The sequence below is a fragment of the Juglans regia genome, chromosome 5 (genome assembly GCF_001411555.2).
Source record: "Juglans regia cultivar Chandler chromosome 5, Walnut 2.0, whole genome shotgun sequence".
Classification (NCBI taxonomy): domain Eukaryota; kingdom Viridiplantae; phylum Streptophyta; class Magnoliopsida; order Fagales; family Juglandaceae; genus Juglans; species Juglans regia.
The window spans coordinates 10,034,374-10,058,319 of NC_049905.1; the positions used below are offsets into that span (position 1 = coordinate 10,034,374).

General features: G+C 35.6%; 2 protein-coding genes across 4 annotated transcripts; one reads left to right on the plus strand and one right to left on the minus strand.

The window, feature by feature from the left end:
* Positions 1 to 1,126: 1,126 nt before the first annotated feature.
* Positions 1,127 to 9,688, plus strand: LOC109009331 (isovaleryl-CoA dehydrogenase, mitochondrial). Its single transcript, XM_018989778.2, has 15 exons — positions 1,127 to 1,397; positions 1,684 to 1,767; positions 1,843 to 1,900; positions 2,811 to 2,935; positions 3,025 to 3,069; positions 4,073 to 4,121; positions 4,228 to 4,337; positions 5,412 to 5,488; positions 6,384 to 6,434; positions 6,534 to 6,598; positions 6,897 to 7,051; positions 7,156 to 7,196; positions 7,281 to 7,335; positions 8,616 to 8,672; positions 9,178 to 9,688. The coding sequence occupies exons 1-15, from the start codon at positions 1,290 to 1,292 to the stop codon at positions 9,322 to 9,324; spliced, it is 1,227 nt and encodes a 408-aa protein (XP_018845323.1). The 5' UTR covers positions 1,127 to 1,289; the 3' UTR covers positions 9,325 to 9,688.
* A 5,861-nt stretch (positions 9,689 to 15,549) lies between these two features.
* LOC109009333 (auxin response factor 4-like) lies at positions 15,550 to 23,742 on the minus strand. 3 transcript variants are annotated; one of them, XM_018989780.2, is made up of 12 exons: positions 22,933 to 23,736; positions 22,694 to 22,750; positions 22,292 to 22,477; positions 22,090 to 22,174; positions 21,922 to 22,012; positions 21,387 to 21,551; positions 18,660 to 18,779; positions 18,485 to 18,560; positions 17,800 to 17,962; positions 16,968 to 17,707; positions 16,697 to 16,887; positions 15,550 to 16,012 (listed from the first exon to the last, which is right to left on the minus strand). In XM_018989780.2, exons 1-12 carry the CDS (start codon positions 23,272 to 23,274, stop codon positions 15,862 to 15,864), a joined length of 2,367 nt encoding a protein of 788 aa, XP_018845325.2. In that variant the 5' UTR covers positions 23,275 to 23,736; the 3' UTR covers positions 15,550 to 15,861. The 3 variants fall into 3 exon arrangements, with proteins under 3 accessions (XP_018845325.2, XP_018845327.2, XP_018845328.2); XM_018989782.2 differs by lacking the exon at positions 15,550 to 16,012 and having other exon boundaries at positions 16,738 to 16,887; positions 16,988 to 17,707; positions 22,933 to 23,742; XM_018989783.2 differs by lacking the exon at positions 15,550 to 16,012 and having other exon boundaries at positions 16,801 to 16,892; positions 22,933 to 23,742.
* Between the last annotated feature and the right edge of the window lie 204 nt (positions 23,743 to 23,946).

Here is a 23,946-nt window from a genome sequence, read left to right on the forward strand (position 1 = left end):
ATTCTAAATCTCTATTGTTATGATTTTTTCTATATCTAACCTGTAAACATAAGTCTTACTGTTGAACTACTTTAGTTTATGAGTGTATTCTTTTATTGTTGTGTTGTTCTTTATTTTTCTTATAATATTTGATAGTTTGTTTGTTGTAGATTTTAGTATGCTAATTATAAATTTTTTGTTCTTTTTAAGCAATTTACTAATATGAATCAGCTCTTCCCTCCTCCCTCCTTCCATCCCTCTCACTATGACCATATCCATTTTAGTGTTATTTCCCTTAAGTTCTCTTCTCCATGGCCAAAAACGATCGATCTACAACCTTTTGTCCCTCAAAAGTCAGCCAAACTATGATTGGTCCAATCTGCCATCTATCTTACCATTTCCTAAAAGTCAGGAGCTGACATTTCCTCATACTTGTAGAAAATTAAGTTGAAAGACTGACTCACTACTGCCCGCAAACCACATCCACCCTTGAAATCATCTCATCACTTCTTCTAGCCACAGTACACTAGTTCCGTCTTAGATTTTATTTAAGAGTAATGCTACTCATCTGCCCCTTGGCACTGGGATAAGGTGCGGGAAAGGGTCAACTCCGTCCTGCGTATGCGGGTAGCATCTCTAAGAATAAGTTTTCAGCATCTTAGAACAGGAGAAAAACAAAGCAAATCTCTTCAGCAACCTATCCAAAACAGTAAAGTGCAGCACCACCCAAATCGTGACGATTTGTAGACGTGGATTCATAGTGCACAAGTCAAATTGTATAAAAACCACCTTCTATGTGGTTCCCCTCTCAGTTAATCCAAGAAAATGTTAAAATGGTGAGGGTCTAATCCTTTGGTCCAATATTTATTTTTATTTGAGTAATACTTAGATATAATGTGTATAAGTATTACACATTCCCTTTTTAAAAAAATGAAATTTATTATTAAAAAAATAATTTTTTTAAATAATATAAATTTATCAATATTTAAAAAAAAATGCACGAGACATTCTGAAATTATAAATATTATTTTTATTTTTATTTTATTTGTGTTGTAGTAGCTGTAATGTTGCCTTTACGAAAATTAGAATAAAAAAACAAATCCACTAGTGGGCCAAAACCTGTCCTTGCAATTAAAATTATTATGACGAGTGCATATCCTCTGCCGGAAGTATAATCATTCCTCGCGTTGCCAGACATTTCTTCTTCACCATCTTTATCTGCTTCTCCATCATCATCATCTTCATCCTTCATCTGCTTCTCCATCTGAAAAGTCTCTCTCTTTCATTCGAACAAAGATTAGAGAGGGACAATGCAAAGGCTTTTCTCAAAGAGGTCTTTATGCGCTTCTGTTTTCCGAGGGAAGAGACAGTGCGCTTCCTTTTCTACGGCTCTACTCTTTGATGATACTCAGATACAGGTATCTCTCTCTCTCTCTCTCTCTCTCTCTCTCTCGGTATATAGGTATGTAATATACGTACCAGCTCATGAAGGGATTGGATTGGCGTTTTGGCTTGATTTTATTTTATGGGAAATAAGAGAAATGATTTGTGGATTTTGATTACTTTCATCTGACTTGGAAGCTTTTTAGCTATAGATTTTGTTTTTTTATGGAGCCCTTCTTCAGCAATCATATGTTTGTTGTTTGGTAAGTGAATCCCATCATGCCTATTGCAATTTGACATCATCCTATGCAATAAATATAGTTCAAAGAAAGTGTTGCTCAATTCGCGCAAGAAAACATCGCCCCTCATGCGTCAAAGATAGACCAAACGAATTATTTCCCAAAGGTATTTTGGATTCATGCTCTTTTCATGGTTTTAATTTCCCTTATTGTTTAAATATAATTGTATTTCTTGTTTTAGGAGGTTAACTTATGGAAACTCATGGGTGATTTCAACCTCCATGGAATCACAGCACCAGGTAGTGTTTTCATTATGTATAAGACTTTTAGGTTCGTTTGGATAGTGAGTTGAGATGAAAGTTGAAAGTTGAATAAAATATTGTTAGAATATTATTTTTTACCATTATTATTGTTTTGGAGATTTGAAAAAGTTGAATTGATTATTATATTTTGTATGTGAATTTGAAAAAATTGTACTGATGAGATGAGATGAGGTGGGATGATATGAAACACTTCTTATATCCAAACGGGAGTTCTGTTTTGATCTTCATTAATTCACTAAAATGAGAGAGTTAATTTCTGGAGTTTCTTTCTATATATTATAAATTGGTTCTGCAGTATATGGAATATGTGTTATAGTTTTGGCATTAATTTTTGGGATGGATTTGTTCGGATTTGTAGTTATCATTTGCCAACAACCGTCTCAAAGTTGGAATTTGGAATCAGGGAATGTGCGTGACATCCTTTTTTTGGCCGCAATCAGTGCTATGGGCTATGAATTGATCTCTTGTGGACACTCTCACTACAAACATATGTAGGAGAATTGTCTTTGAGAACTCTGGGGTTTTTTATGTGCTTTTAATGCACAATTAACTCGCAGAGTATGATTTGGTTATCCGTGGAAAGAGTGTGTGTGAGTGGGCATACCTTCCAAATGGATAAGTAAATCAAATTCTGCCACTGCTCCCTCCATGACATGAATTCGTTGGTGCAATTTTACAGTAAACTCATGTTTAGTACTGTCACTATTTCCAAATGACTTATCTTTATTAAGTTAACTGAAATTTGTGTTTATATCTCTGTCATTTAGAAACTTTCTTGAATATAGTCCAGGATAAGTACTAGTTCAGTATTTCAGCTCATTCTTTATTTTGACCATGTTGTACCAGACTTTTAGAATCCAGTACTTAACTCTTGGTTCTCTTGTAGAGAAATATGGAGGACTTGGTCTTGGTTACTTGTATCACTGTATAGCAATGGAAGAAATAAGTCGTGCTTCTGGGTCTGTTGGCCTCTCTTATGGTGCCCATTCTAACCTGTGCATTAATCAGTTGGTAATCTAGAGACCGATATTCATTTTTTTTTAATAATCACTGGTGTCATTTAACTGTTCTCAATCCCGCTTTTTTCCTTCCTTTTGTAGGTGAGGAATGGAAACCCTGCTCAGAAGGAGAAATACTTGCCAAAGGTTCCATATTAATCAATTTTAAATTAGTTATTTCTATTAGAACTTTTATAACCATGCCTTATTATTTCTGATGACAAATATTGGCCGACTTCAATTTGATTTTGTTGTACTAATGCTGCTTAGTGGATTATTTATATACTTGAAAAATCACTATGCTAAATATATAAATTGCCAAAATGCACATTATTTTCAACTTGAAATTATTTTATAACCAAGATCTGTTCTGCTTGTGTTATTATTGTTGTTCTTATATGTTCAAATTATTCTATGCTTAATTGTTCAACTGGTTCATCAAGTAAAGCATCAGAAGATCTTTGATATAGCAGTTTACAATGGATACCAAACTAAGCAAATTATGTTCACTCAAGTAATTATGACATATATGAGGCTACGAAATGGAATTGCAAGCATGGCTTTTAGACTCATCTAGAGGCAATAATTAAGGTTTTTATTATATCCTTTGATGCAAGACCAGCCTTTAGAAATGGGTTATTATGTATAATGTACATAAGTTTGGAAGGCAGTAGGGTTGAGGGGAGGGAGATGGGTGTTGCCCATGGTGCTATTTCTGGATTCTGTAGGTAGTTTATTGAACAAGGAGATATTAAGAACCCAACCAGGCTATAATAAGAACCAGAGGAGAAGAGAAGGTAGACCACTCCCCCACGAAATCTCATTGAAGTGCAAGCTTTTGATGAGTCCAAAAGAGAGAAATTTGAATATGAGAATGCGATAAAGGAATTGAACTCCACTGATTTATCAATGTCAAAAGTATATTTATGCGATAAACTTTATATGCCTGTTGTATAATCCTTAATATGGTCATATTTTTCACTAATTTTGGTAATCTGAGTGCTCCTTATTAATTGAATTGAATTTTTCTCTCACTTCTAATGCATGACACCACTTGGCCTCTCACATACTCAATTTTTGTTGTCAAATCAATTCTCTCTGGTGTGATAGACTTCTTTGTGGCTAACCAAGTGAATCTCTTATTGCGAAGCTTATCAGTGGGGAGCATGTAGGAGCTCTTGCAATGAGTGAGCCCAATGGTAACTTATAGCAACTACTCTGCTTTGGTCTTATATTATAGATGTTGTTGAAGGCTACCTAGCTTTTCTTAATGTAGGGTGGCTGATTTGTCTCTGTTGTTTTCAGCTGGATCTGATGTTGTTAGTATGAAATGCAAGGCTGATCGTGTAGATGGGGGCTATATTATAAGCGGGAACAAGATGTGGTGCACCAATGGCCCAGTTGCCCAGACATTGGTATTTTGTAGGAATTGCTTTCCTCTTGTTTTCATGTTTCTTATCATCATAAATTAGCTCATTGTATACTGCATGTAGAATGGATAAAGCAATCATTATATGTTGGCAAAATAGGTGTCAGTTTCCTCTGTATAAGATATATGTCAGCCAACATATGGTGTGCAATTTACCTATAAAAGAACATATGGCGTATACTTGAAATTTACACTCTGATTTTCTTTCTCATTAATATGGAGAGGGTTTCAGAACTTTTATAGTTCTCAGTGGAGAGAATAGGCTAACATGTTTCAATACATAAATAACTAGTTTCATGATAATCTCACAAAATAGCCATTACTTTCTATGGCAGTGTTAAACTCTTTACTGTCTCTAGTGTCTCAAATATTACTGGAAAGAAACTAATCTCAATACTAAAACATATAAACCATGGAGCAGGAGGTTGCTTCTATTTGAATCTGAAACACCAATGTCAGCTCTGTTCATACGTTAGGCCCATCATCTTGTGAGGTTATGTTTCAGTGGTCAGAGATTGTGTTATTTTATAAAGTGGCTTCTTTAGCTTACAATATATTGTTATTATTTTTGTAAGGAATGCGAGCTTAGCTTATTTTTTTTTCTTCAGTTCCAGTTGACAAGATACTATCCTTACACTCATCTATGCCATTTAATTGACAGTAGGGAGAAAGAGCCAATTCTTTCTTCGAGAATGACTGAGGTTGAAAAAAGATACTTTTAATCCACTGGACAGCTATAGGCACCCTTTAAAGTTAGAAAATAAGGAAAAAATAAAAAATTTCTGAATAATTAGTTGTTTGCTTCTGAGCTATATTCTTCTGCATGTAAATAGATTATCTATCAGCATATGTGCTTAGATAGTCATGCATGTAGACAATCGTACATCATCTAAGTTCTAATTGCAATTTTTCTTAATCCTATTAATTAATTTAAGGGAAAAGAAAAAAAACACGTGGATAAAGAGAATTTAATAGCTTATACAACTATCAATTTTGCTTTCTTGGTTGCACTACGTTTCTTATATAAATTTATTATAACTGGTTTTGAATATTGGGCCAGGTTGTTTATGCAAAAACAAACATCACAGCTGGCTCAAAAGGAATCACAGCATTCATCATTGAGAAGGGAATGCCTGGGTAGTTGCACAAAAGCTGATTCACTGGTTCTCTTTTCAAATGTGCTAGTCCAACATTTTATTGAATGTCATTGTGAAACGTACTCTAGTAATTATCTCATTATAGTCTGTAGCCAGTCCAAGAGTGGGTTTTGGTAATGGTGACTAATAGATGGCATATACACTATTTTCAATTAGCATTAATATACATTGTGGTTTTGATGGTGCTCGAATTGTTGGACCAGCAGTCACATGATCAATGCTATTTAAGAAATGATTGTGACTGCCACAACAGCTGTAGAAAGTATATTTTAGAATAGGTGTAAATCATCAATTGTCCTAAAAAATTAAGCTAGTGGAAAGAGGTAAATTTTGATTATTTAAATTATATTTTAACACTTCCTCTCCTGTGTGGGCCAGACTCTCCCTTCATAATTGGGCCCAACACATGGAGTATTTAGGCCTTGCTTGGATAATGAGTTGATCTCAACTCATCTCATCTAATCATTACAACTTTCCCAAACTTTCAACTCTCATCTCAACTCAACTTACTATCCAAACCTCCTCTTAATTGGATGGGTGGTGAAGTGTAGAGTTGAGGTTCGAATTCAAGATTTATGCTCTGATACTATGTTAAATCACCACTTGTGCCAATAGTTTAAGATGATGGGAAGAACTACATTTAATTATTTAAATTGTATTCCAACAGTAGGTAAATGAATAGATACTACAACAGGGTGGTATTATTCCTTTCATTTATAACCAAATGATTCTAAATTTTATTTTTCACTGAAAATCACTTGAAATGATTTGAAACCAAAATTAGGCAGGCTATTTAACCATAGGAGTTTGAAACAACAAATCTTGCATCCTTGATTTTATTTATTTTAAAGCAAATGCTATTTTATTAAATGCAGATTCAGTACTGCCCAGAAACTAGACAAACTTGGGATGCGAGGAAGTGACACGTATGTCTGCATTGCTTTTAAGTGAATTTCTCTATGTAGAATCCCAATTCCTGCTCCTCTTTTTCATTATTCTACTAATACTGGCAATGTTCTGAGCAGATGCGAACTTGTCTTTGAGAATTGCTTTGTTCCAGAAGAAAATGTTCTTGGGCAGGAAGGAAAAGGTCTTGCATTTCCTGACTCATACTTTTGCTATTGGAAAGGAATCACTTTAATGATACTGGGTCTCTAATGCCAGCGATGGCATGTTGCATGCTTAAATTTGACTACTCTTGTAATTTTGGTTGTGTTGATTGTTTTAAGCAAACATAGTTGCCGCTGGTCTAAACATTGTTATTGTGATAATGCAACTGAAATGTTTCCGATTCTCATTCTAGCAAGTAATGAAGACATGCTCGTATCTTTCAATTTTAGTCTTTGCCCTAACGTGATATTCTAATGGATGTTTGCGTTTGATTTCAGGAGTCTATGTCATGATGTCAGGGCTAGATTTGGAGCGGCTTGTCTTGGCAGCTGGGCCTCTTGGTATCATGCAGGCATGCCTTGATGTTGTTCTTCCTTATGTTCGACAGAGAGAGCAGTTTGGTCGTCCAATAGGAGAATTTCAGTTTATACAGGTTCATGATTATTATATGAACAAGTGTTCATTCAGATGTTGTGTAGTCGATTTCTGTTCATGTATCTAGTTCTTTCTTATGCTGATTATGACCCGAAATTACAGGGTAAGCTTGCAGACATGTATACTTCTTTACAGTCCTCAAGGTATGGGATTCTGATTTCATGACAGTGCTTTTGAGTCATCAATTTTCACATGGCAGTGGTTAACTATATCTTTTTTTGCCCCAGGTCCTACGTGTATTCTGTTGCAAGGGACTGTGACAATGGAAAAGTTAACCCTAAGGTGCTATTTGACACTTATTTTTCTTTCATTTTTATTTGTTACCTTTATTCTTTATTTTGGTCCAAGTATATATTCTCTAGGTTTAGGGTCTCTAATCAATATTTTCCGTCTTACATTCATCTTCTAAACATATTTCTACAATAAAATAATTTTGCCAGTTATGGTGGAGCTTCTGACGTCCATTCCAACCATAAAAGCTCTTAACTATGTCTCACTTGTAGTCTTGTACAATCGATTTTTTTTTTTCAGTTTGTCTATTAGGTAGCAGTAGCACCACTGTTATCCATGGCAGAGCAAGTAAAGAAGACTGACCTGTTTTGACTGCAAATACTGGCTAATCAATTCCTATGTTGTATGGTCGTTAAAGTGTTTTAAGTGATATAAATTATTGGGCTATTTCTAATTGCTAACTCTTTTAGGATAATCTATTCTCCAAGATTATATATGTGCCTTCTCTCTTTAGGGTCAAACCTTGTTTTGGTAATCGTTTTTTTTTTTTTTTGTGTACATTCAAAACCCTCATTTATTTCAAGGTTTATAAACTGACATTTACGATTGAATATTTATTATAATTGCCATCATAATAGCAGCCATAAAGCACATGGAAATTTCTAGGTGAACTGAAGATCCAATTTTATCATTATACATCTCCATGTAGGCAATCATAATCTATACATTGCTTGCGGTGCATATTTTTAGCTATTGATTTTCATTCATGTGTTTATTGTAATTTTTGACCAAGTCTGAATAAATGCTGCAAGGTTGATTCATGATTTCTGGTTAATTCCATTTTCATTTTAGCTCAAGAAATTTGGGTTAATGGCTTCTTTCTTATTCTTTGTACCAAATTTCTTATGAAAAATTCTACTCATCATCCTCACACCATAAACCACACAATTTTTTAATTTTTAATTTTTTTCCCTTACCAAATGTGTGGTGTATGGATGAGAGTGGAAGAATTCAATTAGTTTAGGAAGAATAAAACGAAAAACTTTTTTTAAAAAAAATAAAAATAAGTGGTGTGTGGTGTGTGGGGATGATGAGTAGCAAAACTCATTTCTTATTTATATAAATGTGGCTTTTCTATTTTTCTATTGATTCTATGAATGATTTTTTAACAAATGCAATGCTTTCTGGTTTCAGCTATTTCTTTACTTGTTTATTCTTGTGACTATTAGAGTGTCCAATAATGGAAGAGAGAAATTATGAGGTTCTCGTATAGTACCATAGGATGCTTAAACTGAAACATAAGCCAACTTACTTGGAACACAAATTTTCAGGATTGTGCTGGAGTTATACTTTGTGCAGCCGAAAGAGCCACCCAAGTGGCTTTGCAGGTGAAAGTTCCTGCAGCACTTATTTGTGTTCATTTCATGTTTTGCTTATATATTGTTTGAAATATATCATTTGATGCAACCTTATTACTTGCGATTTTTCTTCCCCCGTCCCCTAAAGAAAAAAGCCCATGCTAGCATAACAAATAATCTGTAGTTCCCTTTTCCTAGTTTGGTGGATACCTTCTTTTTGTTGTATACTTCCTGTAAACTGGGTTAACACCTTTCTCTTATCTTAATAACATTTTAACCGACTTGTAAAAAGAAAATTCCAATGGTTTTTTCACTGAGAAATAAGGACAGCCAATCCAACAGAGTCCCTCCTTATGTTGACCCGGGACCAATAGCACTATAGCAACCATTGAGTTCATTCTTTCTTCTTTTTTTCCCCTCTTGGCAAGAGTGGAGTTCATTCACTGAATAATATGCTACACCCGTACAAGTATATTTCCCACTTCCCACAAAATGGTTTGTCCACTGTTTCACTCGGATAAGTTCAATATTGCAGGCTATACAGTGTCTGGGTGGTAATGGATATGTGAACGAGTATGCAACTGGTCGGCTGCTTCGAGATGCCAAACTATATGAAATCGGAGCTGGCACTAGTGAAATTAGAAGAATGATTATAGGTCGTGAACTCTTCAAGGAGCAGTAGGAGAGAAGCTGTGAACTTTTGCAGTTGCTGGACTAAAGCATACCCTAGTGGTCTGTTCCTCATCCAGGACAATCATTTACGCAGCCCCTGCTGTTCATGTTTCTTTACAGTGAAGCGTGAAAGTTTGCTTCAACCAAAGAAAAAAGTTCTCATTAAGGTGCATATGCGCTTATCGATTCATTACATGGATGTGAATGTTTTCACACAACATTTATAGGACACTATAAAGGTGAATCTGTAGAATTCTCAAAGCCTAATGTTTTTACAAAAAATTTATGCTGGGGCCTCATATTCCTATGAATTCTGTAAATGTCAATTTCTCAAAGGATATTTAATGAAATTCTCGTCGGGTTACAATGACTCATCATCTTAATTGATCTATGTTTTTGCTTTAGAGCCGGATTCTTAGTTCTAAAATCGGATGAGGATTATGCCTCAAATGCTTTTCCTCATGTACTTTCTTCCATGGTAAATATTGTGGTAGACGGTCTCAGCCCACTTCGTTCCATTATTCTACTCATCATTCTCACGCTATACACTACACATAATTTTTTAATTGTTAATTTTTTTTTTATCTTATCAAATGTGTAGTGTATGGATGACGAGTAGACGAATTTAATTAGTTTAAGAAGAATAAAAAAAAAATAAAAAAATAAAAAAAAGTGTGGTATGCAGTGTGAGGATGACGAGTAACAAAGGAGAAAGTCCACCTCCTTCAACAAGTGGATTATCCCAAACCTGCTTCTGCCAACCGATCTTCATCTTCCTATGTTGCTAACAGCACTTCGGTCTTTTGTCGGAATTGGCTGGAACTTAAAAGATTACTTTACACTGCAAATCCAACTTGTTGGATTCTCATCATCTATTCAATGGGGGAAAATCCAATTTTGTGATTTTCAGTTGAATGCTCAATTAATTTGGATAATTCTAGTATGCTGATGGTTTCTTTCTACTCTCTCAGTACTCATACTCAAATCAGGAATGGCCTTTGTCTAATTGTGCTGCTAAAGCATGGAACATGGGACTTGGGAGACATGTATACAATATCATCATTCTCCTGTCCTCTGCTCATCCATCTATGATTCTGCTAGCTCGATCTAATACCACTTTGTTATGTACTTGTGAGATCTAAGCTAGTAACAGGTCTTTATACACCAAACAAGTGATTGACCTAAGATTAAAGAGTTACGCCAGTTACAAGCTGATGTGTAAGCGCGGTATTTACTGCGAGAACTATACTATTTATAAAATATCCAAATAAAGTTTGCAAATAGAGTTTTGAAAGTTGAAACTCATACATTTGTTCAGAGTCAAAGGGCCGACGATAAAAGTCCACAGATTCACTTGTTGTCTTCTGTTCATTATTCATGCATAAAATGCGCATTACAGTTTGTGAAAATTAACAACTCATCCCAACAGCAAGTATGCGGACTGAATCTCTATTTCTGATGCAAAATAAATTCCCATGCTATGTTGCCTCCAACACCTGACTTTAAATACATAATTAGCTCCTCACAAGCACATTACAAGAGACCCAATTGTACTAAACTTAGAGACCCTTTATATGTGACACTCTCAACCTTCGCTTGGGATGGAACATAGACTTGAAGTATCGGAATATATAACACAAGGCTACTCTCCCTGTTCATGATAAACATTATGCAATGCCTCTTAGCATATTTCTAGCAGTATATAATAATTCGCAACGGAAATGTGACTTGTAAAATTTTTTTATACCAGAACAAACTAAAACATCACAACTTTTAATTAAACATAGCAAATGCCTTACTTAGTAGGTGTCCAAGTAGTAAGGCAATAGTTCAATATTTTTATGGAGAACACATCTCCTTAATACAAATTACAAAATGGGTTCATAGCGGGTACAAAGCATTTCTAAAGCATCTCTCTAATGCATTGTACGGCGTACAAGACCATCTCCAGGAAAGACACAATCAGCTCCAACTTGCGGCCAGGGTTTGGTTCATTCTCAATCATCCTTAGCAAGGGGTTTGGTTCACCATCTTTTGGTCCTATCATCACTTCTATTATTTCGAGGAGAATGGTAGTTTAGACTACCATAGTGGGATTTCTTAAAATTTTAGTAAGTTAACAACCAACATACACAAAGATAATATAAACATGACAAATAATAAACATGCAATGCTTGTATGAGATGCATAAAAATTGTATGTCTCACACAGATTCCTCACCATCTTCCAGAAAAATTTGATGCACATTTTCTTACAGAGAACATCTCATACTTCATCTTTTCAAAATATCTCATTTCTCTTATCAGAATCATTATTAACATATGGTAACATCACGACTCCCCATTTGCATTGTGAGTACCTATCACTGACCGTAGTACAACTTTAGTTGAAACTATATCATCGAGCTACGCATATATATTTTTCAATGCATTGATCATAACTTTTCATACTCATGCACCCACCAAAATTAGATGCCATATCCATGACTTCACCTGGAATCCTTTATAGAGGAATTAGTCAAAGCTCGTTGACTATTCTTGGTCAACTTAGGGGTCACCACTACATTTTTAGTCATTCCAGAGTGGATAAAGGAGTTCCATTAGAATATCTCCCCAACCTAACATTGGGTAGTGATACAATGTTTTTCATACTATACTCACGACAAAACATATTTCATGACATTTGCTTCTTTTCATGACATATAATATGCTTCATGTAAATATGACATATTTTCATGTATCATGCTCAATAGTACATGTTCATGCAAAATTAACAAGTTATCAACACGTCATATAAATGACCAAATGCTCATTATGTAACATATAACATTCTATGTTCAAAATAACATTTATAACATGAATGTGGTGTTTATACAAAATTATATAAATATTATTCAAGAGTAAGTTAGAAGCCAACTTACAAACTTTTTAAATTCTAAGGGTGGTGTGGCTGAAACAAGAGATATACTAAAAGTACAAAGTTTACTACACAAAATCCAAATTAGCAAATCTGTCCACACATTATCCGAAATTGCATATATCACCCTAAACCTTCATTATTAGCATTTTGATCCCAAAACTTCATCACAATTCACAAAGCTCATATATTCTATATTCTACATCCATATAAAGCTTTAGAATCATACTCTAACAATGAGAAATCTACTCAACCCGTGGTCATGCATATCATCATATCCCTTTTATATGTGATTTAAGCCTATAGCCGAAATCAATCATAAAAAAAACACTTATTATCAAACTATTACCTTAGATTTATATCCTTTATCATCATATAATCATCTATAACATAACTACTATCATCACGAAAATCATTTCACAAAGTCGAGACTACTTATGAGGTTTATGGCTTATACTTTGCCTATGAACACTAAGAGGTTTAAGGAATCATATATTCCAATTGCTAATGATACTAAGAACATGCCTCTAGATGATACTAAACATGATTTGAGAAACTTAACCAAAATCTCACAAGATAAACTTCAACTAATTAAAGACCGAAACAAGTGTGATGATCAATCCAAGATATCAACTTAAAACTTGGCATGACATGTAGTTTTTCTCCAAATATCAACTCTTAGTTATCATCCCAAGACCTTAGTTAAGCTTATCAATTCATATCTAAACATTTTATGATCATATTCCAAGTCTAATACACGATTAACCAACCAAACATCAAATTTGCACCAAGTAAGCTTTCCAATGATTAATCATTACCAAATCCAACCCAAAACTCACTTTTATATCACACATCAAAGCTGAACATGTTAACCCATCTTTCAATAAAGATTTATGGTAGAATCACTTACCAATATGAAGCTTTAGGGGTCACTCAATACCAACTCCCTTGCAAAGGTGCTTGGTTTCTCTCTTAACTAGTGTTTTTGGATGTTTTCTCACATAATACTCATATGCTCTTGAAAGTGGCGTGGATGAAGGTGAGGGAGGAAGGTTGATATTTATAGGGCTAAAAAAAATAAGAGAATCATGTAAGAAGCTAAGCATCACACGGCTTGACTGAATTTGAGAAGGGTAATTCATCTTGATGCAATCAGGTAGGGAGTTATGATTGTATTTCATTTTGCTTTCTCATGTGTAGGTAGGAGAACCTCTTTGTATCCCTTTGGTTGAAGACCTAACTGAGTTTGTGTGGGGTGTAGACTTCAAATTTTTCAAAGGTGTTCAAGTTCCCAAAAGAATCGGCTAAGTATGCAAACTTTTCTCTCAAACTAAAACCATCACCTAATACCACTTGATTCCTAACCAATTCAGCTCTAAGAGTCCATGTAGGTGCATAGGTATTCATTTCTTGTGAATGAGAGATGAAGGTAAGGGACACTTGGCTTAACCTTGTGAAAGAAATGGAAGATGGTGGAAGAGATGTGCATCGGCCAAGAAGACCAAATTGGTTTTTTTTTTGTCTTTGTGACTAAGTAAGACATGTGTGTGGGTCAAATCGGAATCTTGGAACTCTAATCCAACCTTGGATACAAAGTTTATGGCGTGGGAATATGATTGATTTTGTTTGCTAAATGGTGTGAGCTCATGATGGTACTCGGTTGAACTTTAGGTGTACTATTCCTATTTTGAATGTGTAAAAAGGTGAAGCTCTTGTCCCTACACTAGTTTTGAAATTTCAGATTTGATTCTTGAGAGGGGCTGAGTTTGTTTAAAAAATTATACACAAGTTTGATTAAAAACCAATGGCATTCATTGAAGGGTATCTTATTATACTAAGTAAGGTGTTTGTGTGGAGTGCACGTCTTTGACATGTCTCAAATGTGCATGACATGTGCTGGCATTTGTTCCTAGCCTAGTTCTGTTGTTGCTTGACCTAATACAAGAGAAAAGATGCTAGTTTTAGAAAAATTTCTTAAGAGAAGTGAGATTGAGTCAATCGGCCAATACCTAGTATATATGGCATCATGTTGTGTGTTTGTCCTATAGTGTCATAACAATTTCAGAATTTGTCTCATGAATAATGGTGGAAGGCAAAACTTGGCATCCAAGGTCTTCTAGGGCACCACATGGTTCAGCCATGGTAAAATAGGTGTCGCATTCCTAGAGCCAATTGAGCAAGGTTATTGGCTTGGTCTCCAAGTTTAGGAAACTTGGCTCCAAGTTTATATGTTAGGCTAGGCTTGGTTTTGGGCTTTGGGTTGGGCCATGTTATTGGGCCTTAGGTTTAGCTTGTTGGGCCTTTCATTGAGCCTCCCTATCTTACCAAATTGGGCCTTAGCTTTGGGCTTCATATGAGGCTTCATCTTGGGCTCATCTTTGGCCTCTTTCTTCAAAAGTTGGACCTATCATTCAACTAAGTTTGAGTCCTCCTCACATCCTTCTAAGATCCATAGTATGCTATAGGTTCATCACAAAGCCCATTTTCCCAAAGATGCTTCCTATCTTAAGTAATGGAAGTCAATTTGGCTAAATCTTAACTCTAAGTACTCAAAAAGATATTTTCCTCTAAAAGTCTATATAATCACTTAGCCCTGTTGGTCACTATTGCCAAAATCCCAATGTCTTCTTGGTCCCCTTGCATGATTTGGTGAGTGTTACACTTTACACCTTTCCTAATTACGAAGGATTTGGTAATGCTAGTTTATATGGGCAAATGCTTTGTTTGTGCAAGAGGTACCAAATAAAAAAAATGCTACATTTCTTTTGTCGAGCCATCTTGCACACAATATGCACCACTATCCATTGCAGAGGTACTTTTTTGTTTTTTTGGAAGTTTCTTTTGAGGTACGAGTTACTTTTTTTTTATCTTTTTTAAAAGCAGAGTTACCAATTAATAATAAGGTCTTAGCCCTCGTTTGGACAGTGAAAGTGTTTCATCTCATCTCATTTTATTATTACAATTTTTTTAAATTTTCATACAAAATATAATAAATAATTCAACTTTTTAAAATTCCAAAACAATAATAATATTAAAAAATAATATTCTAACAATATTTTATTCAATTTTCAACTTTCATCTAAAACCATCTCATCTCACTATCCAAACCGCATCTAATATTTGATCAACATTCATTATTCTTGTAAAAATGCTTGTTTGTTTTAAAATAAACCTAAAAGAAGAAAAAAAAATCATTTCTAACACCTGACTTGTTTTGTTTCTATCCCACAAATGATTATTCCTGCTGCACTTACCCTTATTAAATAGTAATAGCACAATGGATAAAGGTCTTCTCGCTGTGAAGGAACAGCTTTGCCGGTGATGGACAAACAACTGCTTTACTTTTCACACAATGCCACAAACCAATAATTGTATACAACACAAACCAACTAGAGCAAGCTACACTCATTATTGGTAATAGCACTACATATCCATGAGGAGAAACACAGCTCTGAACTTATTCTATATGTCCTGTTGTCAGTGGCAGCCACTGAACTTAGAGCTCACTAGACAGGAGATAAGTAACCAGATGCAGGTGTCCATAAGTTTCACATACAAACGTAGGAAGCATAAATGATAATTAAGACAATACTCATACTTAAACTCCAATCACTGTTGGTGAAGAACCTGGCTAACCCACTGATGAAGATTTCGAGGCTTCCATTACCATCGGTGCTTGTTCCAAACAACTCTGAGTATCATCACTGGTCATTCCAATGGTCATCTTCTCTACTTCATCTTTGGTATATATATGGATCTTGGAAACCACATCACAGAACTCACTGCCACCAGAGAAGAAAAACAAGAATCATATACGAGTCAAAATTTATATCTAAGGTTGTCGAAGAGAACCATTAGTAGGTGTGACAGTGCCATCAGGTTCTGTTGCACAGTGGGCGCAATAGCCATTGTACACAATAAACATAAATAAATGTAATTTCTCTATCTCCTAGAAATTCATCCTTTACTGCTTCATAATTCATTCATTATTTTTTAATTTATCATGATCTATATAAGTAGGCAACTATATTGCTTAATGACGTAGGGGAAAGGAAAATCAGTTCATCAGATGCCATCTTGCGCATAATGTGTGGAAACTTAGGGCTCAGGCCACGTCCATCTAATATTATTATTATCGCCACCATTAAAAACAACTTTTTTCAGTTGCTACTGTGAAAATAATTATAGTGAGAGAGAGATCCTCACCGTCCTTTGTCTGATTTTCCTTTCGGATTAAGATCCTCTATATTTTGTAGGGTAATCTATCAAGTGGATTTTTATAAATCCCAGCCATTTCTTTTCAAATTCGATGATAAGAATTTTGCCAAATTGGCGTTTATCACTTTAAATTAGAAAATTTGTGTCACTGAAAATGTGCCTAGGTGTATAATTTTATTTAATTACATTGCCATCATGCAATGAAATGGCTAAACAAATGACAGAAGGTTATTACAAAGGAGACTTACTGCCATGGATCATCCCCAACGACCATCACGTCATTCTCGCTGTCGGTGTACAAGATCTGCCATCCTTTATCCAGATCTCGTAGAAGGCCCTCCATGCTAAACAGCCGCTCTAGTTCACTAAGCAGGTCACTGTATCCATTCAGTCTTGAGAGATCAATGGCTCTTCCTACTAGGCTCCCTTGCTTGTGAACCTTCACTAATGTTATGTAACGTAAGTGAGCGAGTTAAAAAAGGCACAGAATTATGCGAAGTTGATGCTATTGTAGCTTACCTTAGTACAACTCCTCTTACCAGAAATTTGCAAGTTTGGAGTTTTCCCAGTCAGGCAAATCCCAAAAAGTTTACAGCCAGCCACATTCCCATTAAATTTTTCATCTTTTGGATTTCTCATAGTTGTCCCTGAAATGGGGGCAGTGGACACATTTTCAGCCGGCTGACGTTCATTTTGTAGATTTTGCAGTCCAAATTCATTTTTCATAACCCCTGTCTGAATAGAAGATGGGTTGAATGAGACATTTTCTCTTGGTACGTTAGTTGCATGAGAGAGCATTTTGGGATTTTGGCCAGCTTGGTAGAAGTCATTATAGGGAAGATATAAGCTTTGAATAGTCTCTGCTTGCAGAGGGAAAAAATTGGATTTTGGTTCTTGATACATGTTGGAAGGATTGCAACCAGGATTTGGTTTTCCCCAAGCATCCAAACTAAACTCAGATTTTCTTGTCAACGATCGTAATGGGCATATTTCTTGACCTTGCAAGACCTTCGGAAATCTATCAAATTCCGCAATGCCTGAGTAAGTGGTGGGATGGATCTTCAAAAACTCACCAATATTAGACTTTCCTATCCCAATCGACGATTGATTTTGATGTGCAGGGGATCGCATCTCAAAATCCAGTGTGTGGTTTACAGTATCACATCCATAGAAGGGCGATCTGAAACCTTTTTCTTGACCTTGCAAGACCTTAGGGGATCTTACAGACTCCCCAAAGTCCAAAAACCCACCCCCTCTCACTGCAAGAAAAACCAGAACACAAAAAAGGTGGATGGATTAGAAAATACAGAAAACTAAATGCTATTTTTTCGCTCTCATTGAGAATCTGTACCAGTGATCGGGTTGGCAGGTGGGATTATTGGTAGACTTGTCCTCAGTTTTCTAAGCCGCGGTGAAGAGTGAATGCTCAACGGCGGGAGAGAAACAGAAGGATCAATTTCCCATGGGGAAACTCGATCTGTATGATCACTTGCAATATCTTCATCCCATCTGATCTGTCAGATATTATAAAAGGGATATATAGATACTAAAATGGTCACAACCTGGCCATTAGAGAACTCCAGTTCCTCAAATGAATTTCATTACACAAAAAGGATGGGTTATTTTGTCTATTCATGAGGTGCATATAAATTCCATGAAAGCAGTGTCCATTAATGGGTACTAGGGTCAGACCAAAAATTCTTTCTGATGGACATAACGACCTGCAGATAAAGAGTGGTTGCATGGACAATTATTCGATTCCAGAGTGGTGGTTAAGAGATTTGGACAATCAACGGAAACTTCCAGGCGAGGGCTTTTTTTTAGCATGATTTTTTGTTTATCTTTTTCTAATTTTTTGGGTGGGGGTGAGGTACTAAGAATAAGAGAAGGCACATCAAAACAAAGTTGATAAAATGGTGTATATTCATTGATGAAGAAAATAGCTAGCAAAATCATGCAAGTAAAATTCGATGTTACCTCAAATTTAAGACCATTCATCATAGTTTATAATATTTACGAAAAATAAGGAAGCTCACCACCAAACATCTCCATTTAGAGTTGGGCCATCTGTAGGGATCTAAGTCACTTATTCCAGTGACTACACCACAGCACCTGCAAGAATGCAGAATCTGACATTATATTCTGAGAATATAATCAAGATGGAGAAAACCTGTTGGTCATTCTATATGATGAAATGAAATCGTAGAAGACCTTCTTTCTGGTGAATCATCCATTTCAAATCTCATTTTGAATCTCGTTCCAGTTGTTACAGGATTGGTGATGCTTTTGACATACTTTTGGTAGGATATGACAAACTCTGCATGACTTGCCCTGCAATTCAACATTTCCATATATGTTAAGAGTTCTTTTTGTCCACGCCTATGGCCGACCAAGTATCACTAGAATTTTCAGCGAACAGTAAAACTACATATAGATGCGTTTTCCAATCTACATGCAAATAACAGCTACAACTTCAAACCACATGATTAATGCTTCTCAATTTGGGAAGACTCTAAAAGGCACAGAAAGAAAGCAACTAAAAGAATCATCAAAATGCATTGATTCAATTTTTCTTTCACAGCGGGAGAGAGGAGGAAAAAAATTATCTTGAAATAAGGAATACCATGGAGAGGCAGTTTAGATTACTATCCAATGAATATTTGTTTGTCAATATCTCTAATCTCGTACACATTAATACAGCCCCTAGATTTCTTTGAAAAAATTTTCATCATATCTTAAATTGTTTTTATAAAAACTATTTGGACGTCTTGATGTACATTTTTACAGCTTCCTATGTGATTGAAACCTTTAAAATTACTAGGCTGAAAAAATACAGAAATAAAAAGAACAATTTAAACCTTCTAATGGGCATATTTCTTGACCTTGCAAGACCTTTGGAACTTTTCTCTCCATTTTGTTAAGTGGAGCCTCCTACATACACCAAAAGCTTTATGTACCTATGGCGCTGCCCACTAACAGAAAAACTTACTTTAAAGAAAATAGCTAAAGCTATATTTATAGCCAAAGGAAAAAGAAGTTTGCCATTTGGCTTGATGGACTGTAGCCACATGAACATTACCATGTTAGAGGATAGGCACAAAAAAGTGATTTCTTTACCAACTTCTTTTTTGATAAGTAATTTCTTTACCAACTTCTACGCCCAGAAAGAAGAAATGTAAATGGCGGATGTCTCCCCCGCCCTCACAAAAAAAAAGGCAAAAGATAAAAGCCCAGGCTTTTTCTAAGACCGCACCTCCCAGAACTTCCAGGTAAAAAGAATATAGAGCCCAAGCCCATTAATACCAATTAGCCCCCCCCCCCTCCAAAAAAAAAAAAAAGGCCCAAAGAGAAATCTCAATCAACACAGGCCTCACAACAAAAACTCATGACTGGCAGAACTTCTAAAAAAATTACCTTTTCTAAGCCTCTCCACTACATCACATGGCACATAGCCTCTTTTCATTATTCTCTTTTCTCTTTCGTCCATCTCACCCGCCCTCACACCTCACATATGGCTTCTCAACTCCTTATATTTTTCTAATCCAAGCAGCATGCAAGGAAGCAGGAACACAGAACAACTCCGTGAACCACTCCATTCCATTCCTTTTGTCCTTATCAATACAAATATAAGGTGTCTCAAGATTTTGGAATTTTATATTATTGCATACAATAACTAAATTATGTAATATAGTTTTCATTGGCTTTTGGCTTTCACATCCATGCTTCTATGCAAAAGTGAGTCTCTTTTTCTTCCCGTCTCATATCATAATATATTTATGTATTCATAAAAAAAAAAATCATAATATATTTATGCTCTGTATTAGTGTATTGCGTTCATACTTTGTCTTGAAATTGTGCACTTGCATTCTATTGTCTAAATTAAGGAATAATTTGCAAAAGTATGTCTTTTTTTCCATCAATTTTTACGTAGCAAGAAAAGATTCATTTGAGATACCAATTGCAATATTTTGACCTTGGTGTGCCTCACCATTCAAGTATTGGTTAAAAATGGGAAGTCAAAGATATATCATTTGACTGATAAATTGATTCTTATTTTGTTCCATCTTCTAGTTTCAATAGTTAATACAAAAATATCATTAAAAAAGGTTTCACAACAAAATGAAGGATGATTTTATTACTTATTTAGTTATCTATATTGAGAAGGAAATGACCAAAGATTTTAGCACAAAAAATGTTAATCTATACTCTACAACATTGCCAGGACCCACTTTGATTAAAAAATAAAAAAGAAAAGGAAAAAGAAAATTATGAACTCCTTTTGCTCTCTTTTGTCTATATCTATGTCCAAGTTGACAAGGCATACCTTTGTATCCTCCTCATTGGATGACTATCAATACACATAACACACACACACACACACACACACACAGAGGATGACTATCAATACACAAACACAAACACAAACACAAACACACAATATCAATTGATTATTTTGCATCACTTTCATGGCTTACTGCCCTTTACCACCTGTGGTCTAGCCAAAATATAAGTATTGTTGAGGGACCGAAGTATGAATCATCACGTAAGCATCTAGTTAGCAAATGAAGACAAGTAAAGAAGGGGAGAGGTGAAAAGAGAAAAAAAATGGTAACAAATCAAAGGTCCAACTGATCCACGTTTATATGTATATATGCAGTTACAAATAATCTATCCTAACAAGAATTCGCGTAAGATAATTAAAAATGGAAAAAATTCAATCATTTTGATTTATTGTTGCTTTATTAGGAGAATGCTATGTATATATTCTTTAGGTGCAGTTTCAAGAACTTCCAAAACCCCTAAAGTTCTCCTATATATATATATTGATCTCAATCATTTTGTTATTGTTATAATTTCAGCAGATCTCAACCACAACTTCAATCATAATCTGTAAGGTAAACTTTCTTAAATTAAATTAGCGGATGATGGCGGCAGTACCTTGGACAGTAGAAAACATGGAACATGCTCTTCGTGGATAGCGCACTGGCTACTAGAGAAAGTACTTTTGGATAAGAATTCTCATTGCCAACAATTGAATCAGGAAGACCATTTCTAGGTCGTACAGCTCTTCTAATTCCCAACCTCAGCTCTCCATTTTCACCCCTAGAAAGACCAAGATATTAATTGAAGATATTAGGAATAATAGATAGTGGACACAATTGGGGACATTTGGATACCAAATGGAAAATGAGGTTTTGAAATTATGTTGGCATATCATTGAAATTTTTACCCCCTAGATTTTTGTTATTTGTTTAGCTCAACTAGGAAGCACATGAAATCTCTCAATTTATTTTCATATGTTGAAACCTTTTAACATTTTGATATCCATAGTGCCTTTTGTGTGGTCATGTAGATATTTCTCAATGAAGAAAATAATATAAAATTTATTTTCAATTCCAATAAAAAAGAATGAAATGGGCTAACTACCATGTGGAGTCCAAATGACATTAGGAATTTGATTAAGCATGTATACCTCAAAAAGAGAACTGCATCCCCCGAAACAAGGTTTTTTTGGCTTACAAAAACACTCCATCCTGTTGTGAGCAGATGCCGCCTTGGCTGACCTGTCAAGTGTTATATCATTAAACTAAATCAATATTTGCTTCAGATAAACCTCATGACCGAGTTCTTTCAAAATTACCTCTATAAATATGTCGGAACCTCCACTCCACCCCATGCAGGTCTTTAGCAACAAGCTCTTGAGAGGGCCTCTGCTGCTTATAATCCTGCAATAAGGGAAATCCTAACATTTAAACAAAAAAACAAAAAAAAAAAACTCTTTCACAATGACTCAGCTAAGCTATTTATTTAAAAGCTGATAATATAACATCCTAAAGTCTCACCAAAGCAGGAAAACAGTCTTCAGCAGCTCTACGAGGAACAGAGAACCCCCCATGGGTGCTGGTATCAGAAGCGGTAAGGGTTTTGCAGAACATGTGAGGAGTAGACTTTGTAGGCGGTCCTCCACCTCCATCCTCATCCACCCCCAACTCTTGAAGCACTTTGCCCTCTAAAATCTTCCCCACCAACTACAGAACACCCAGAATTGACATCGTCACTACAATAGCATATGCTTGAGCTCCCTCCTAGAAAGAATTAGTATTCTAACAGAAATAAGAACCATACAAGTCACTTTAATACAACCCCCTTACTGAAAAAGATAAAAAAAAAAAAAAACTTCTGTACTTAAAATACGAATGGGCTATTAAAACCATGCAGCCATGGTACGAAATTAAGAAGCATACCTCTGGCTGAGGAAGTAAAGTAACCTGTGTGTAGACCTCATCATTCTCCTTATTAGCCTGTTTCAAGAGAATAAATATCATAACCAGATTAAAAGAAACAAAGAATATGAAATTGTGTAAGAGCTAAATTGGAGGAAGCTGTAAGAAGGAAGTACACACAAGTCAATTCAAAAGGAGAAACTAGGAATTTTAAGTAGTTTCCACACAATTCAATTCAAAAGGAGAAACTCGGAACTCACGAGTAGTTGGACATTGACAACTCTGCAGAAGATCTGTGGTTCGAGATCAATGTTTGGCATCTCCATGGGTGAGAAGGGAGTGGATGAGGCAGCCTGTTCTAAGTGACCTTGAGGGAAATAGACAACCACATTTCCTTTCTTGGGCAGAGAGGTGAGAGGGCCAGCACAAGCATGCCAAAGCTCCAGATAAATTGAAGAGGAAACGGGAGCTGTAGACGAATTTGAAGAACATGAAGAAGTTGAAGACGACAAACAGCAAACACAACCACCCTTGCCACAGTCCCCATTACAATATGCATTCTTCTCTACCTCAGTCACTGCATAGTTCAGATCAATTTCCATGAACACCTCCCTGCCGTTCTTGGGTGGCCGAATAAGTGTACACCCAAAATAACAAACCACTAACAAAATATTAAAAAGAAAAATAGAAACTGAGGGGATGAGAGTAATCAAGTGGCCATAAGAAGGGTACAACAAAAGCCGAAACAATAGAAAATTGGAAATGGGGTCAAATCACGGTAAGGAATTCATATTTTTGAGGCGGTACCCACAAAGTGAAAACAGAAGAGGAATGTAGCGGATGGATAGAAAAACAACAAGAAAGTCATATTTGGAAGGATACCCAACCAGAGGGCTACAAGATGAGAAGAAAAGAGAAGGGTATCAAATAATAACGAGAAATTCAAAGTAGGATTCCTCCCCCATTTGCAGGCACTGAAGAGAGGGTGCAGAAGCAGCAGACATAGACAATTGCATTGGAAGCACATAAACAAAAGGCAACAAAAAAAGAAAAAGAAAAAAAACCCAATGCGGTAGTGGCTTTTAGGCTTGAGAGAGAGAGAGAGAGAGAGAGAGAGAGAGAGAGGGAGACCATGTTGGGTGCGGGGGACAAGCCATGACAGTACAGTACCCACACTCCCCCACCCTCTCTTCTCTTCTTTGTCTTAGCTTTATTTTTTGAAAAATTTTCAAATTAATCATCATTCGTTATCTCATCCTTACGTTCAATAAAAA